The following is a 16,104-nucleotide window of genomic DNA, read 5'->3' as shown; positions in this document are numbered from 1 at the left end:
ACCCATTCCCTTTACGCTTTCTAACATGATGGTGATGGGCACTGAAGAAAACCTGAAGAGAAGACAATTCTGCTTCTGTGTTCCCTGCATTTCTCACTCCATGGCTAGGGTGTGTGGGAAATGGCAGAAATTCAATAGATTGAAAAAGCTTGAACCAGACTGGACAATACACAAGAGGATACAGTGCAGGGACCAATCTTGCACTGGCTTGACTGTAGTGGCCTGAGTGACCTAATAGGTCTTTTCCATATCTTATTTCTCTGGTGGGGACAGCTGCATGAGAACAGGATCATTGTTCCACTAAGGTTCATCTGCTCCTATGCCCTGGCTCTCAATCCCTCGTTTGTGACATCATAATTAGTTGCTGTGGAGAGCACTGATATGCTACAGATCGAGGACCCTGATGCCTTCTGGGTGGGGAAGGAGCCGAAGCAGCTCTCCAGAGACAAAGATTTTGTTTCATACATACATCCTAGCAAAGGGAGAAGAAAGAGATGAAGAAACCCCGAACACAAGACATGGGCAGAGTAGATAGAAACTCCAGGTTGTCCAAGACATTCCAGTTGCAATTTGCACTCAAGAGAGGCAGAGCTGGGATTTACCATTATGGGATCCTGAGCCAGACTTCAAGACTCTCTCCTGCAGGCATTTTTGGCCTCAGTAACTGCTTCCAAACAACATAGACCTTGAGTTTACAATGAAGGGAAGGAAGCCTCCTGCCCTGGGCCAAGCACTAACTTTATACACATCCACTAAAGGCTACTGGATGTGTGCATAACTTGCAGGTGTGGGACAAGGGGCAAACTGGCATATCAGATTTCATTCTAATATTTTTGTTAAGATCAGTCAGTGCAAGCTCCATCTGGCCACAACCCATGGGAGACAGAGGGAGAATTAGGGCTCTGGCAGATGCACTATGGATACTGGTGGATTTCTGTTAAAGCTACAGGAAAGTAGCATAAGGCGTGTGGCCACAAGTGCACAGCACCCATGGGTGGACTATGACAAAGTTGCCACAAAGGTGAACTCGTCAGCTAGGGGGTGACAGGGACTGCTTCTTAATTCCCCCTACATTAGAGAAGCCCATCAGTGAGCAGGCTTGCCAGAACCAGTACGAAGAGTTAAAGCACTGGCAGCCCTTAAAAGTTCCTGGATGCCAGCAGCCCAAGACCAGAGACTGCTAAGGCAGCAGACAGTCTCTGCTCTGGTGCTTTAATGGGCAGTGGGACCCAGAGCTACCCATGGTGTGGAAAGGGCCTATCAGGTGGTTTGCACTGCCTGATCCACCCCTGCCACCACTGCACCCCATCCCCCAGTTCCTGCAGGCATCCTTGAGAGCTCACCTTGCTGGATAGGGGTAAGGGAGAGTGAAGCACAGTGGGATACTGGGGGTGTCTCTCAGGACCTGCATCCACATTAAATCTGTGATAGACAAAGCTTCCAGTGACAAAGGAACAGAAACTTTTTTTTCCCCTGAGGATCCACCATTTTTTTATGTCTGATCAGCCATTTTTTTTGGCACGACAAGCAGTGTGAACATGCAGCCATCTGGTTTGTCATACTAAACTCCCTTATAAAGCACAATACATGTAATGGGTGCGAGACCCTTAGAAATAACACTGGAGAATGCCCTTAATAGATCTGCACCTCCTGCCAAACATCCTTGATGGAACACTGGCGAAGAACCTTCCTCTGTCATTATGAAGACAGCTGATTGATAGGAATCCTGGGCACTAAAAAAAAGCAGCAGCAATATTTGATCTATAGCTGCTGGGAATATAATCTAGTGGAAAACCCTCTCTTTGATACCCAGCAGTCCACCCATGGTCAACCCAGGCCTATTAAGAACCGAGAAGATTCAGGTGAAGCCAATTAGCCTGTTTTCTCTTTGTCTATTTAGTACTAGACCAGTTAGAGACATCATTTAGATATATACTACTTGCAAGGTGCCCATTTTTCCCCCCATAGCATGAATGTTACATAGCAGAAAATGGAATCACTGCCTTCTCTCACTCTAATTAAGGTCCTGTGCTTATACAGAGAAACAGAGTGTGCAAGAGAACGTGTGTGCAAAAGCACGAGAGCGTGCACACATTTCACAATTCTTGTTCCACTAGCCAGAACAGAAATTGCTTCTGGTAATACTACAAAACAGAACACGTGTATTGATTTTACCTTCCTGAAATCTCGTTTCTCAAAGTCTATTTCAGCTATTTTCTCATATTCCAGGACAGCACTGGCATTCTTCAACTGAAAAATAGGAGAGAAAAGTCATCTTCTACCATTCTGCAACTCCGCCACAGGGCTAAACCACTAGCCCTCAAAAAACCAAAGTATGAAGTGTTACTGGCCAGGGAACAACACTATTCCAAAGCTAAGCTTGCTTCTTCAATGCAGGCAAATCAAGGCTGGATTGATACCCCTGAGAATAAAGGCCTGTGAACAACAGCCCAAGAACAAGCCTGGCAGCAAGACTGCAGGCATATTCTACCCATCTCTCCACTCTACTGCTAACCACTACTACTCCTTATACTCAGCTAGTTTCCTTTTTTTCCAGGGATTTCAAAGACATTAGGGCTGGAAGGAAGCTAGGAAGATCATCGATTCCAGCCCCCTGCCCCAGGGGCAGGAAGTCAGCAGGGGTCATAGGATCCCCACAGGATAAACATCCAAATTTCTCTTGAAGGCGTTCAAAGTAGGTGCTTGAATGAAAGACCAGCTGAGCCCCTAGGCCTCTTGGATAAGGAGACCATATTCAGGAGAAGCCTGGAGAGACTAAGCTGTCTGAGCACCTGCACCTAATTTAATCTCTCCTGCTACATCACCCCTCACAGTGACTAGGACTACTAACCCACTCTGGATTTGATTTGCAATTTATTGTTGAATGCCTCTCACAGCTCTCAATTCCACTCCCCTGCATGGCCCTGATGAAAGAGTGTTTCTTACCTCCTGTTGCGCCTGAGTATTTTTATGATCCAGTTCTAGAACCCGTTGAAAGCAGCGGCTGGCAGCCATGGCATTTCCTAGAGAGAGGTGACATTTCCCTTCCCGGAGGTGCCCCTGAGAAGACAGTGGGAAGTGAGTGCAATAGCTGTGGACAAGGGGCTCCAAACACAAGCGAGAGATGTACCAAAATGGCTGTTCACGTACCCTTACAAAGCAATCATCCAATCTGACTGACTGTTGGGAGTCTCCTAGTGCTTCCCGGAACCTCCCTAACATCATCAGGGTGGCAGCTCTGTTGCCATAATAACTGGCATTATGAGGACATATATCTGTGGGAAAGTTACATCATGGTTAACATAATATGAAGAGCTACTTGCATTGTGAAGTACATTTGAGGGATCATACTGAATTCAAATGCTTATTCCCTGGCTGCAAGTTTAGGTTGGTACTACCTGAATGCTTTTATACGGGGGTCACCCAAGGAGCCAAATTGGGACCAGGGCCCTCTTGTGTTAAGAACCGTTCAAGCACACATAAGAAATCACATGAAGTGTGCTAGCCTATGGAGATCAGCCTGGGAATATTAGTGATCACATACAGGAGGGAAGAGAGCAATGCTTTTATTTCCCACCACTGCACCAACCTGAAGGAGCTCAAAGCCAAACTACACAGGTGGATCAGATGCAGAAATACTGCTCTGCAGTGCTATAACCACCCCCATCTCTCATGAGCCTTTACAGTCAATCCAGTGAGGTTTTGAAGGATGACTAACATGTGCCCAACACTGTGACAATACAAAAAGGTTTTGGCAAGTGCTGCTGGCTGCCCCATTCCACTGATACTCCATACATTTCATCCATAACCTGTTTTGATTTTCAGGGACAGGATTCAGCAAGGCCATGACCACCCCCAAGTCACTCTCACCTATGGCTTTTGTGTAGTAGTTGTATGCTTCATTGTAATCTTTCTTGGCATAATAAACATTTCCTTGCTCCTTGAAAGATTCTGCTTCTCTGCAAGGAAGTAAAACATCACACATTAAGGCGACAACCAGACTGGAGAGACCCTTTAGAGTGACCACCACCCAGAATCTGATCCCTAGCTGATCTAGGGCAGCTCTTTGCTGCTCTACCAGCATAAGGCTTGTTTGTCAGGTCCCATATGTGGCATTCATGGAAGAAGTGGGCATCCCTACGTGCTGGATCGCTTCTTGGAGCCACAAGCAGCTGACTGCTCATAGGTCAGCATAGGATCACAGGAACCCAGTGATAGGTTAAGACCACTTGTGCGCATCCTTCCTCTTGCTGCACCAGTGGTCTTCTTGATGCTGGCTCAGCACTGGAGAGCATTTGCTCCACAGTTCTGAGAAAGCAGCTGCAGGCACTTTTATAGCGCGTACCAGTTGCAGCCCGCGAGGTGCTGTGTGCCGCCCCCCCCCACTGAAATCAACAAAGAACAGACGGTGGTAACCATCTTTCAGGACCAGCTCAATGCTTTCCAGAAAGTGGCCAATGATGCATATATCCACGAGTTCCTCTTTAAATCAATGAGGACTGAGGCTACTAGGCAGAGTTTATGGGGGGGGCCCAGCACTTCTCTCAGGAACAGGCCCAGGAAGAGTCTTTACTCCTATAAGTAAGGGTTTGCAGGGATAGGTTTAAATGCAAGACATGTGTAACATAAAAAAGCACTTGAAAGCTAAGCTCCCCTGCAAGCAAACAGCCCTCCCCACTTCTGCTTTGCACTCCCTGTTTCAGCTTTGCTAGGTTAGCAGGGCAGCTTCACTGGGAGCTTGTCCTGGCAGCGCTCCGCATCCCCACAGCAAGTCCTTGGCATTGCATACTTCAGGAAACGCTGCAGCAAGGGACAAATTCCGTGCATGAGGAGGCGTAAATCAGGCGGAGCTGGGCCCCAGCACTGTGTTTGCTGTTATTTTCTGCTCTTGAAAAAGCCACATTCATCTATATTTACAAATGCTCCTTCTCCCACATCCCAGCTGCTCGTTCATACCAAGGCTTGTAACTTGTAACTGCCTGCTCCAAAGCAGTGACATCTCTCAGAAAAACCTCTCAAGTCTTGTGAGGCAACAAAACACAGAGTTTGGCTATTTGGGCAGTCCCAGGAGTTCAGCTTTCTGGGGTCCCCAAATCAGTGCTGAAAAATTTACACAAGAATGTTTCTCTGCCCACCCTTTCTACACTGTTTAATGAGGAAGATAATAATGAAACAGACATTAAAAGATGCAACTCACCCTGTTCTAGGATGCATTTCAACCAACACTGGCACAATGGCCTTTGGGTCTTCACCATTGCACCCAAAACCACAGAAATGAACACATCTGACGTTTCCAACGATTAGTCCTTCCACACCAACTCCCGCAGCATACACTTAATACTTCATCCTCAGAGGAAAACAAGTCCCAGATAGAGCAACAGGACAAGTTTGCAGACTACAAATGTAACAATCAAAAGCCATTAGTGATACAATCCAGGATTCCAGTAATGTTATGTCCTTCTGGCATTGACTGCTATTGTACTGGGCTAGTCCAGCCGCGGATATTAGTTGCACCCAAAAATGACTGCCTCCTTAACACCAGGAGTGTAGTCGACTAGCACAAGTCACCTTATTCCTTATAAAGGAAATGCCGGCCAACTGTTCCGAATATAGATTTCCCAGTAGCCGTGGCGTAGAAGCTGTTGGAACTAAAATAGCTAATGGGACATTCCAGCCTGCCAGAGCAGTTACACTCAGAGGCTTAGATACTCAGATCACTCCAGAGAGCCGTCAGCCAACCGTCTCCACTTTCAGAAAACCAAAGTGTGGAGAATTACCGAAAGGACCAAAGACTCGGCAAGGCATTTTACCAGGAGAAGCGATTTACTTCTCCTGGAAGTCCCAAGCAATCCAACACCACTGCAAACAGCTCTAACAATGCCAAACCTGGCAGGATAGGGATGCAGGGTGAACAGATCAGGAAGCCCCTGCATCGCATCTTTGGCTGCCCACTTCCCATAACTCCTAAGGAGAGGTAAGGTGATTGATCTGTCTAACTGATGGCAAACTTCAACTACCACTGTGGTAAGTATGCTTTGAGGCCTGAAGAGCAAGCCATATGAAAAAAGCCTGACAGATATGGGACTGTTCAACCTAGAAAAGAGAAGACTTCGGGGGGGTGGGATTTGGTGGCAGCTTACAAATACATCAGGGGTGAGCATCAGGGGCTAGGTGAACAACTATTCACCAAAGCACCCCAGAGGAAAACCAGGAGCAATGGTCAAACTCCTAGAAGAAGGTTTCAGACTGGATAGAAGGAAAAACTTCTTCACGGTTCATGTGACTAGACTCAGGAACAGGCTTGCAGCAGGGGTGGTACAGGCACCGATCCTGAAGATCTTCGAAGGGAGACTGGATGCACACCTTGCTGGGGTTATTTGGCCCCAGCAGTCTTTCCTGCCCAGAGCAAGGGGGCTGGACCCAGTGGTCTCACGAGGTTCCTTCCAGCCCTAAACTTCTGTGAATCTGTAAAGTAGCACTGTGGTAATATCCGAAGGCTCCACTCAGGGTCATGCTAAAAGTTAGACAAATACAGAAAGATAAGGCCTGCCTTGAGGTGCAAGCACAGTTGAGTCTGTCAACAAATGCAAGGTCATGTATTTAATTTGAGTCAATTGTTCAAACACTTTGGAAATACAACTGTTAGGTGCGACTCCTGGTAAATCACTCCCTCAGAGAGACATTGACCCTCTATGCTGTACCTGTGCAGAGGCAAATTTGATCACTGATGAGCCTTTTGGTATGAAAAAGATTGGCCACCCCTTGCTTGAGCTACGATGCCTATAATATAAAAAAGTGGCTCTCCAATTGCAGCGTAGGAGGCATGAGTTTTCTTACAGCATTAGAACAAGAGTCCTTTACGAATACATCAAGTAACAGCAACAAAGGAGCTTTGCCAAGTATGCCCCGGTTGTAGATGCAGTGCAACAAGTCATGAAGTCAGAGACCTGCTGGCCTAGAGCGTTTTTAGAAACAGCCTATTATTATTTAATGCTTACATCGTGGTATGCCTAGAAGCCATCCAGGTCAGCACCATTATGCTCGTCACTGCATGCAGCAAATGACAGTCCCTGAACCAGAGGGCTTTCGACACCAACACCCAATTCAATTATTGTTTGTTACAGACTAACCCATTATGCGAGAAAAATCGTCTTTTCTAAGAACGGCACCCACTAAAAATACTGCTATGCTGAGATGGTCGGCGTTCTGGGCACCCTGGCTATCTGCCTGCCCCTTTCTCTATGGGGTTGAACCGCCACCGCCACAGCCCCTGGCTGTCCAAGGGGGCACATTTCAGCAGAGTAGCAGGCGTTCTGGAGGAAACAATGGGAGCTATGTGAAGCAAGCCCACTAGAGAGAGGACAAAGGGAATTGTGTTGAGGCCAGTTAACATGTTTTTAACCTCATTCAGGCTTGCCATTGGCCATTCCCACACAACTGCCTCATGCAAAGGGTTGTTTTCACTGAAATGTCGCAGCTTTGCCAGCTGGCAAAACAAAAGACACAGTGTGTTGTCACTCCGAGGGCTTCAGGGTCACAGCTAAAATATGTGCTACTTGCTTCCATTTGTAATTTTGCACCAGCTAGATTCAATCCAGGACATCGGCAACAGGACACATACGCCCCTAGTGTAACTCCACCAAAGTTAAGAGGCGCATCAAGAATCAATGAGGCCCAATACAGTTAGGCGCTGCTTAAAAGAGGTGTTGGGGAGTCACCAGGTAGCAGAGAAGTGAGTTATCCGAGTGTGCAAATCCTGAGCTGGGAGTGTAACAAGCTCACGTCCAGGGCCTGGCTGTTACAGAAAATCCACCTCAGGGGCTGGCAAGCATCTGCTATCATCTCCCATCCAAGTGCTGGCTTTAGTCTGGGTGGAACTTCTCTTCAGTGTCTGGTGAGAAGCTACGAAGATCCCCTTCTTCATGCTTGTCCCACCAACATGGGCGAGGATTCAAGCTCAGCTTGGAGCATCCATGGAAGGACGTTATGCTGGGTCCTCACTTGGGTGCAGCCTTCTGCTGCTGTAGTGACACCTGTAGTCACTGCCCACCCTCAAAGTCAGCCCTGCAGCATGCACATGGCATTTGAGCATGTCTGAACATCTGACTGTAAAAGTGGAGCTCTCCTCAGCACCCGCCCCCCTCTGAGACATAGAAGCACATTCTGAAGATGCCCTGTTTTATAAGAGGAAAAGGAATTTGCTCTGGAAAGGGAAAATAAAATAAAATAAAATAAAATAAAATAAATCACTCATTTCACTAATGCTATTTTCCTTTTAGTCAGTACATGCTCCTACTGGGGGGCCATGAGCTAAGAATAAGCATGTTTCAAAAGATATCTGCAACCTACCTCGTAGCTGCACCGCGCTAGAGATTTCTTATTCCGCTCCTCCGATATTTGATGCAGGATCAGGAGGATGGATTTACGTCACAGGCCTTGAGGGGGAATTCACGTTTTGGAAGACTAAAAAGGTGCCGGTGCGCAGTGTCTACTTCAGAGCAGGATTATGGTTCACCCATTCCAAATACAGCAAAGAAAATGGTGGGGGCGATCCCACGCAGCAAGAGCTTTGGGATGGGATTCCACTCTAGTTTCCATCATTTTCTGGAAAAGTCTCAGAGCAACAGCCCATATTTAAAATTAAGTGCTGTCCCTTGGAGACCCTTTGTCTTGTGTTCTGAAGAACAGGGACGCACAGAGTCCAAGACACCACCGACATTACGGCTTGCTGAACCACTTACCACAGGCACTGAACAGCAGCAGAGGACTGATTTATAAGTTCTCGAGCAAGCTTAGCAGTCAGGCTGCAATGAGATGGTGCCTAGGAGGTACAGGTGTGGGGCTCAGAGCCAGGACTTCTGGGCCTGTTCCTTGACTGCTAGCAGTTGCTGACCTCTGCACCTCAGATATGCTCAGCTCTGAAGTGAGAGGTTAACTATTGACTTACCTCCGGGGACCTGCAAAGCTATGCCATGTATACAAAGCACTTTTAGATGCTACGAAGCATACAAGGACAACCATTTCCTATTCTATTGCTGTCGGACTCTCTCTCTTTTACCGCTTCCTTTTACGGGGCTTTGTTGACAAACTACAGTGCCTTGGGGGTAGTACTATGCGATGGGAAGAAAACACAGCCGCTTTTATTGTTTGCATGGTTCTAAAGCTGAATAGTGAACAAGATCTTGCAAAAAAAAAAAAAAAAAAAAAAATCATCAAGGAGCCTTCAAACTGTGTAGGCAGAGTTGCTGGGTAGGCAAGATGAGTGGCGTGAGAGCTAGGGAAGAGAACAGCAGCATCTCTCCCCAGTTGTGTTCCATCAACATTGCAGAGACACAGAGAAAACTGTTCTTGTTTACCACAGTCCCTGGCTATAACAAAAAATGCAGATCTCCTGATATCATTAGTAATTGTTCCATCCAAACAGATGCTGCAGTCTGAATGAGGTCATTCTGCATTGCACCGATGTAGGCTGCATTCCCCACTTGCTACTTTTGAAGCTGAAGAAGAATCGTGTTTTGCTAAAAATACAATCCAGTCCTGAATGGGTTCCTTTGTTAGGAGAGGTTAGTGTCTCTTCAGGGCCTCTCCGCCGTAAACCCTGGGGGTGGGGAGGAATACAGTTGCATCAAGAATCTCAGCAAGAAACTTCTTTCCTTGCCTGTGAGCGCTGCAAGAGCTGCATCTGGAACAGCTCCCTTCCCTTGCAAGTTAGTGAACATTTGGCTTCTCCTCTGAAAAGCTTTGTCAAGCCCCCTCAGTTCTCAAGGCGTTTCTGCCAATTCCAACCTGGAAAGCCACATTCCTTGCAGTGTAAAACTGTACATATGTCCCTGACACCTTCCTCAAGACTCCACGCAAGAGGGCCTCATCTCAGACAGGAGACAGAGCTGCAACCACCATCTTTCCACCACACAAATCTCCTCTGAACTCCTCAATGCCAACACTCACCAAGTGGCTGAGGGGGCTGTAAACCATCACTACACTCTCCCTATTCACCTTACCTCCTCCGCAACTCCAGTCCTTAAGAGATCTTGGGATTCAGTGGCTGAGAAGAGACTTCATCCTGAACAACCATGAGGCAAGAAATGTGGTTTTGCCCAAGTTTGTCTCCTGACTGATCAGAGCTTTCCATCTGCCTCCCACTGGCTTATAAATCCTAGCTGTAGTTTTGCCCCCTCCAAGCTCACAGCCAAACTTTTAATCATTTGAATAAATCTAGGTAGCACGTGGTTTTCATGACAGATTTTCCAGAAGCATCAGAACTTCCTAGGCTCTAATCTGAACAACTTTCATCCTGCCTCAGTGATTCATTTAGGGGATTTTATTCTGTGACATGGAGCCACTTTTCCTTCTAGCTGGTAGAGATTTATCCTGGCTCTGCCACTGGGTGTTATTCAGCTGCCTATGTGAAATAAACTTTGTGATCCCATGGCAGATGAGTGGGCAAATCTCTATAGTGGCCTATACTGCCCGTCTGAGTATAAGTTAAAAACTGAATGGGACCCAGAGACCAGCCATCCCCTCACCATGTGGAGGAGCTGCCTCCAGGTCAGGGAACAGACAGAGGATGGGGGAATTAGCATATGTAGGGATCAGCAAGCACAGAAGTCTACTCCAACAAGAGACGTGCACCTTCCTGGCCGGACACATCAGCCTCTCTCTCAACACTGAACTCATAACTATTTTACAATTTAAAGTGATCTTACCCTGCAGCTAGACAATGTCAGGTTGGGAGCCACCACAGCCCAAATGAACACAGTATTAGACTCCAGCCTCCAAGCTGCCTGCTGCTCTGTGCACCAGCACCCCCTGATGATCAGTAAGCATTGCTGCTACCAGTGGCTGAGTGGGGATATTCAGCTGATGAAAGGGGACCTGTTGCTAAGAGGCTGACACCTGGGGAAATTCAGTATCTGTGTAGGCAGATGGTTATGCATGCTTCAAAGTCATTTCCAAATGTTGTGGTGTTTGATTTCATTGTTACATACAAATATGCCACAGAAGAGGAGGACAGTCAGAACAAGCTGCTAGAAAGTAATATTCTAAACCAGGAATTGGCACCTAGGGCCTGCAGGCTGGATCTGGCCTATGGTGCCATTTTACCTGGCTCACAGACCTGGGGAGAGATTTAGTGGTGTTTCAGCAACAGGAATAAGGGGGAACTAGGGCTATGGCTGCAGCTGCATGGGAAGCAGCCCGCGCTCAGAGTTAAGCTCTGTTAAAGCAGGCCCCTGCTGCAAAATGCTGACCACCTCTGCATTAGATCAGTGGTCAGGAACTTTTTGGAGCTGCAGGCTGGGACAACCCGGCTCAGGTCAAAGATAAACCAGTGTTCTAGCTGAGCTGCCACTGCTTCTCCCTGCCCCCTGGCTGCAGCACAGACACATCTCTTAGCTGTCTGGCCCAGGTACGGGCAAAGCTCCCCACTGCCAACAATGCTGCCACAGCCCCCCAAGTCAGACAAATCCACAATGCTCCCTTTGTAACATTGCTAAAGCCTACACAGAAGGGATGTGTCAGAGATGTACTGCTTCAGTTTAGTTTTCCAGGACACGATTTTGGTCCCCAGTATACAGGAGCTATTGCCCTTCAAGTTCAGCTTTATAATGCAATTACGGATTTCTTTTAACTAACCGGTTTGATAACTAACCACAAGCAAGATAAGTTTTTGATCTACAACAGGATTGCTGTATTTTCTTGCATGTGACATATCCCCAAATATTGCACGCGCGCGCGCACACACACACACACACACACACACACACACTATTTTTTAAAGGCCCCAGGAAGGGAAAAAGACCTTACCTTGTTGTATGGGTAAGTACATAAAGTCTGCGCTCTTTGGGGCTGGGGCCTTGGGCCTGTGCATCAGGGCCCATTCCAGCCATAGGGCCATATGCTGGCTCCAGAGCTGCATGCCAGGTTAACCAGCACATGGACCTGGAGCTATTGTGTGGGGTCTGGCCACAGGCCAACCCTGCATGACAGCACAATCCAGCATGTAGTATGGGAGGGCGGCCCCCCCATGAGTTCAGAAATCTGGCTGGGGGGGAGGGGGAAGACAGTGAAAGCATTAATTACCATGGCTCTCAGAGCTGTGGCAATTAATGATGCTACCACTCCACCCCCTGAAAAATGTCCAGACCCATGGGAAGCCCTTTACATCACATATAATGTGCACCCCACATTTTTTCCAGGTGGTTTGGGGAAAAATGTGATGATATATGCAAGAAAATATAGCATTCAACCTAAAGAGGTGCTTGTCCACCTCTCTGAAGATATAAGGCATGCTAAGTTATTTGTATTTCTCCTGTATACCTACAGCATACAGTATTCTTCAGATAGAATTATTCAAATCCCATTATGGCACTGGGTATTTAATATTTGCACAGAGATTTTGTTTCAGTTGCCCAGGCTATTTTAACAAAAGGCTTTCACTTTAGCAAAAGGCACTGGACTACAAGTCCTGGGACAAGTCGTGTTCATAAACAGAACAGGGACTGTACCAGTGAGGGGAATGGAAACTTTGCACTGCTCCCGCTAACGTACCTCATCCGTGAATGGAGCGTCTTTAGCTTCTAGGGCCAAACATACCCTTAGCATTCTGCTGGCACTTTACCAGTTAATGATATTTGTTGACCAGGATCTTGCCTGACCTCCAAAAACTCATTTCAAAGAAGCTGGTAATAGGTCCCTCGCTGGGAAGGTAGGCTGGATTTGAATGGACAATCTAAAGATGAAGTGGTACAAGTCATTTAGAGGCTTAAATGTCAGGGCAAAAAATTCTACAACTTTGGCATATGCTTGCTTCGTATAGTTCTCCTTCTGCAATGACACAAGGTTTATTCTGATTAAACGGCTGAGGGAATGGGCTCTCTGAAGCTTGTACCAAAGAGTATTGCACAAGAAAAGCTTCAGTCAAAGAACTACTGATTTAACTTAATGCTTAACACAGATACTTTTCAAAGAACTTAAAATACCTCCTTTTAAGATGCTTCATCCACATCATTCAGCCTTGAAGGAGGAGGGAGTTATCCCTCCTCACAAATATGCACAATAAACAGAATCTGACACTGCCAAGCAGAGGATGGAGAAAGCATCATGGATCAAAAATGAAGCAGTATTAAGCTCTAGAAGCCAGCTGAGCCACAGGAGAGCTGTTTCCATGGATTGGAAACCTTTTAAAAAACTCTTCTTTTACAGATAAAGCTGTTTCCATGGATTGGAAACCTTTTAAAAACCTCTTCTTTTAAAAATAACCCAGCCTCTGATTGGCTCAGAGTGCAAACCTTTAGCCAATCAGCTTGCAGCTGCACAACGGGGCAGCAAGCAACTGTCATCAAATGCACCAACATACATCAGAAAATGCGTGCAGTTACATCCATCACTATCTATAAGTGCTCCTACAAACGATGTAACAGCAGGTGGCCATTGTCCGGTGAATGCGTTCCATTTCTTTTGCTGGTAAGTCTCTGAACCAACCTGTAAATTCAGTTTACTTGCAGCTGTTTCGGTGCATTGCTAGTATGGTAATACAGAAATACGAATCACTGCATTGCTCCTCTCTCCCCATTTACCCAGCCACAGTGATCAGAAGTATTCCTACCTCCCCCCTCCCCGCCACAGTGGACCACACTGCAGTATATTCAGGCAAAGCTTAGTCTAGAAACAAAACATTTTTTTATCCTGGTCATAATTTTCATTGCATACTGAATTACAGAAGGCCAGAAAGAGCGAAAACAGACCTGCAGACTTATTTGAAATGATTCACGCAAGCTTTCAAATAACCCACTCACCCTGTAAAACCCATAGTAAAACATTCGGTCTGTAACTTGTAGTCTCCCTCTGTCCAAGAATGCCAACAGAGCACTTCACACAGTTCAACGTGCTTTACACATACAAGTGCTAATTCTGTCTCCAGCCACCCCTCTGAGGTAGCTAAGAATTACTCTTGTTTTGCAAAGGGATCAACAGGGCCAGAGAAGTTAAGCAATTTTCCTTAACAAAGCAATGGCAGAGATGAGACTGACAGGAGGCTCTTGACCCCAGGCCTCTGCTCAAATAGTCTTTAAATTCCAAGCTCTCTGAGAAGGCAGCAGTAAGCCTGGAAGTAGCACAGAAGTCGTGATGATGCTGAAGCCGTGTTGCTGTACTATTCCCTCAATAAGAATCACCCAAAGGGAGAACAGACAGCTTGGGAGCCCAACACTCAGAAAGAAACATATTTTCGAAGAACTGAACATTCGCAACCTAGGACCGAAGTACTGGTTACACCACGGTAAGACAGTGGAGGTCAGCCAGGTTACCTTTGCTCTCCACCCCTGAAGGATTCCTTTACTACAAGCCAGGAAACCACTCTCCTGAACAAGCTCAGCTTTTCTGTTTCCGGACCAGTACAAGTCCCTTTTCACAGGTTCTGGGGCGCAAGAAAGGCTGGTACTAAAGGTCGCTGTAACTGAAAGACTGAGCCCAAGTCATGATACCGATCACATTTTACACTCAACCACTGAGAGCAAAGCCTTGGAGACAATACCAAAAGCAACAGTATTAGGCACAATACTGAGTAGTGATTCACACACAACTTCTCCAGCACTACTATTTCCATACCTCTCTGACATTCTTTGTGTCCAATGCCCAATGCCCAGATGCTTTAAAACAACATATTTTATATTTCTCTATGGTGTTGAAGTGCTTCTAGTGTTGTCACTTGGCCCTCCACCTTTGAAAGTTAATAAGTAGCATAACTACCTCAGGCCCCTTCGGTTTAATTTCTTTCCAGGCTTCCATCATTCAACCAGGTCTCTGCAAGAACCCACCTTCAGAGATTTTGTTTTTTCTTTCTGGTGATCACAGGCTACAAAGTTTCAGCCTGGCAGGTTTAAACCCTGTGGAACCAGCACTGTGTTTTCTATAGGCTGTCCTTTTCATTTCACCTCCTCCTGAGACTATAACAGGTCAGCAGCAGGTGGCAACAGAAACCTTTGCGCTCAAAAAGAAAATTCATAAGCAAGGGAAAAGGCTGGGATTCCACCGTGCCCAGTCTCAGCCAGTGGTATCTGCACCTCTGGGCAGAGTCTGCCGAGTAGCTTTAGAGATGAAAGAGATTTGGCCTTTCCACACATAAAATAAGCTTTAATAATAACCAAGGGGAGGGGGGGGCAGCCAAGAGCTCGTTCGTACTAGTATTTTCAAGACTGGATCCTGTACTCCAGTATACATACCCAAAGGCCCTTTTCCAAGGAAGCAGGGCAGCATGGGACAGGTATCTGAGGGTGTGGCTGAGACGTAGGTTGCTCTGGGCTATCAGGAATCTCTGATCATACAAGGTGAAGGAGGAGATGCAATAAAATAGAAACTATGAAGTCCCAGGGCAGTAAGTATGAGAGAAGGAGAGGGGATTTTGTGCTAAGAGTCTTCCCTCCTGCTTCTTTCCCACAGGCTCCCAGTCAAAGGATTCCCCTCCCCACCCCATACATGGATTAACCCTTTAGCACTGCTTGTCAGAGAAAGCCTTCAGACACAAGGCAATACTGCCCACACACAGGGATGATAAAGGCTCAAGCGTGCCACCTCCACAGCACTCCTGTCCTGAAAAGGAGCCAGGTTTCAAAGCCTGGCTTTGCTGCTTTTCTACAGCATGCTTCCTTTTAAGCACAAGACTCGGCAGTGGAGAGCAGGGGCTGCTCAGAGGCATCAAGCTTGGATTGATCCAGGACAGCCCTCAGCACATGATGTCACACACAGGCCAAAACCACCCTGACCACAGGGGCACCCGGGCGGCTGCAGGACGCTCCCGCTGAACACAGGGCAGGGGCCACAGATCCTGCCGCAAGCCAGCGCCGACGGGGTGGGGGGGGGTGAGGGCTGCAAGGTGGGGCTGCGCAGCCAGCACCCGGCCCGGGGCCCGGCTGTGGGCGGGCGGCCAAGGGAGCACAGAAAACGTGGGGGTGAGAGCTGCTCCCGCAGCCCCCAGCCGCCTCCCCTGGCAGACAGAGTCCTAGGAAGCGAGGCTGGAGGGACCTTGGGAGGGCGCCTCGCCCGCTCTCCCCACTCAAACCAGCGGGGCTTCAAGCCTGGAGACCCACCGCCTGCCCTACTCTGCTG

The 16,104-nt window shown here is 47.3% G+C and overlaps 1 protein-coding gene across 2 annotated transcripts in view; it reads right to left on the bottom strand.

The window, feature by feature from the left end:
- Positions 1–16,104, bottom strand: part of DNAJC7 (DnaJ heat shock protein family (Hsp40) member C7) — a 33,786-nt gene that overhangs the window by 16,899 nt on the left and 783 nt on the right. The window contains exons 1-5 of one of the 2 annotated variants that reach the window (XM_006032763.3): positions 5,198–6,087; positions 3,871–3,959; positions 3,151–3,275; positions 2,947–3,060; positions 2,176–2,250 (exon numbers count right to left, since the gene is read on the bottom strand). In XM_006032763.3, the coding sequence (XP_006032825.1) occupies positions 2,176–2,250; positions 2,947–3,060; positions 3,151–3,275; positions 3,871–3,959; positions 5,198–5,214 (420 nt within the window). In that variant the 5' untranslated portion in view covers positions 5,215–6,087. Of the gene's footprint in view, positions 1–2,175; positions 2,251–2,946; positions 3,061–3,150; positions 3,276–3,870; positions 3,960–5,197; positions 6,088–16,104 lie in introns of those variants that run through there. The other variant, XM_006032762.3, reaches the window with a different exon arrangement.

Source organism: Alligator sinensis, unplaced genomic scaffold (assembly GCF_000455745.1).
Source record: "Alligator sinensis unplaced genomic scaffold, ASM45574v1 scaffold1377_1, whole genome shotgun sequence".
NCBI lineage: Eukaryota > Metazoa > Chordata > Crocodylia > Alligatoridae > Alligator > Alligator sinensis.
This window is presented reverse-complemented; position numbering and strand designations above follow the sequence as displayed.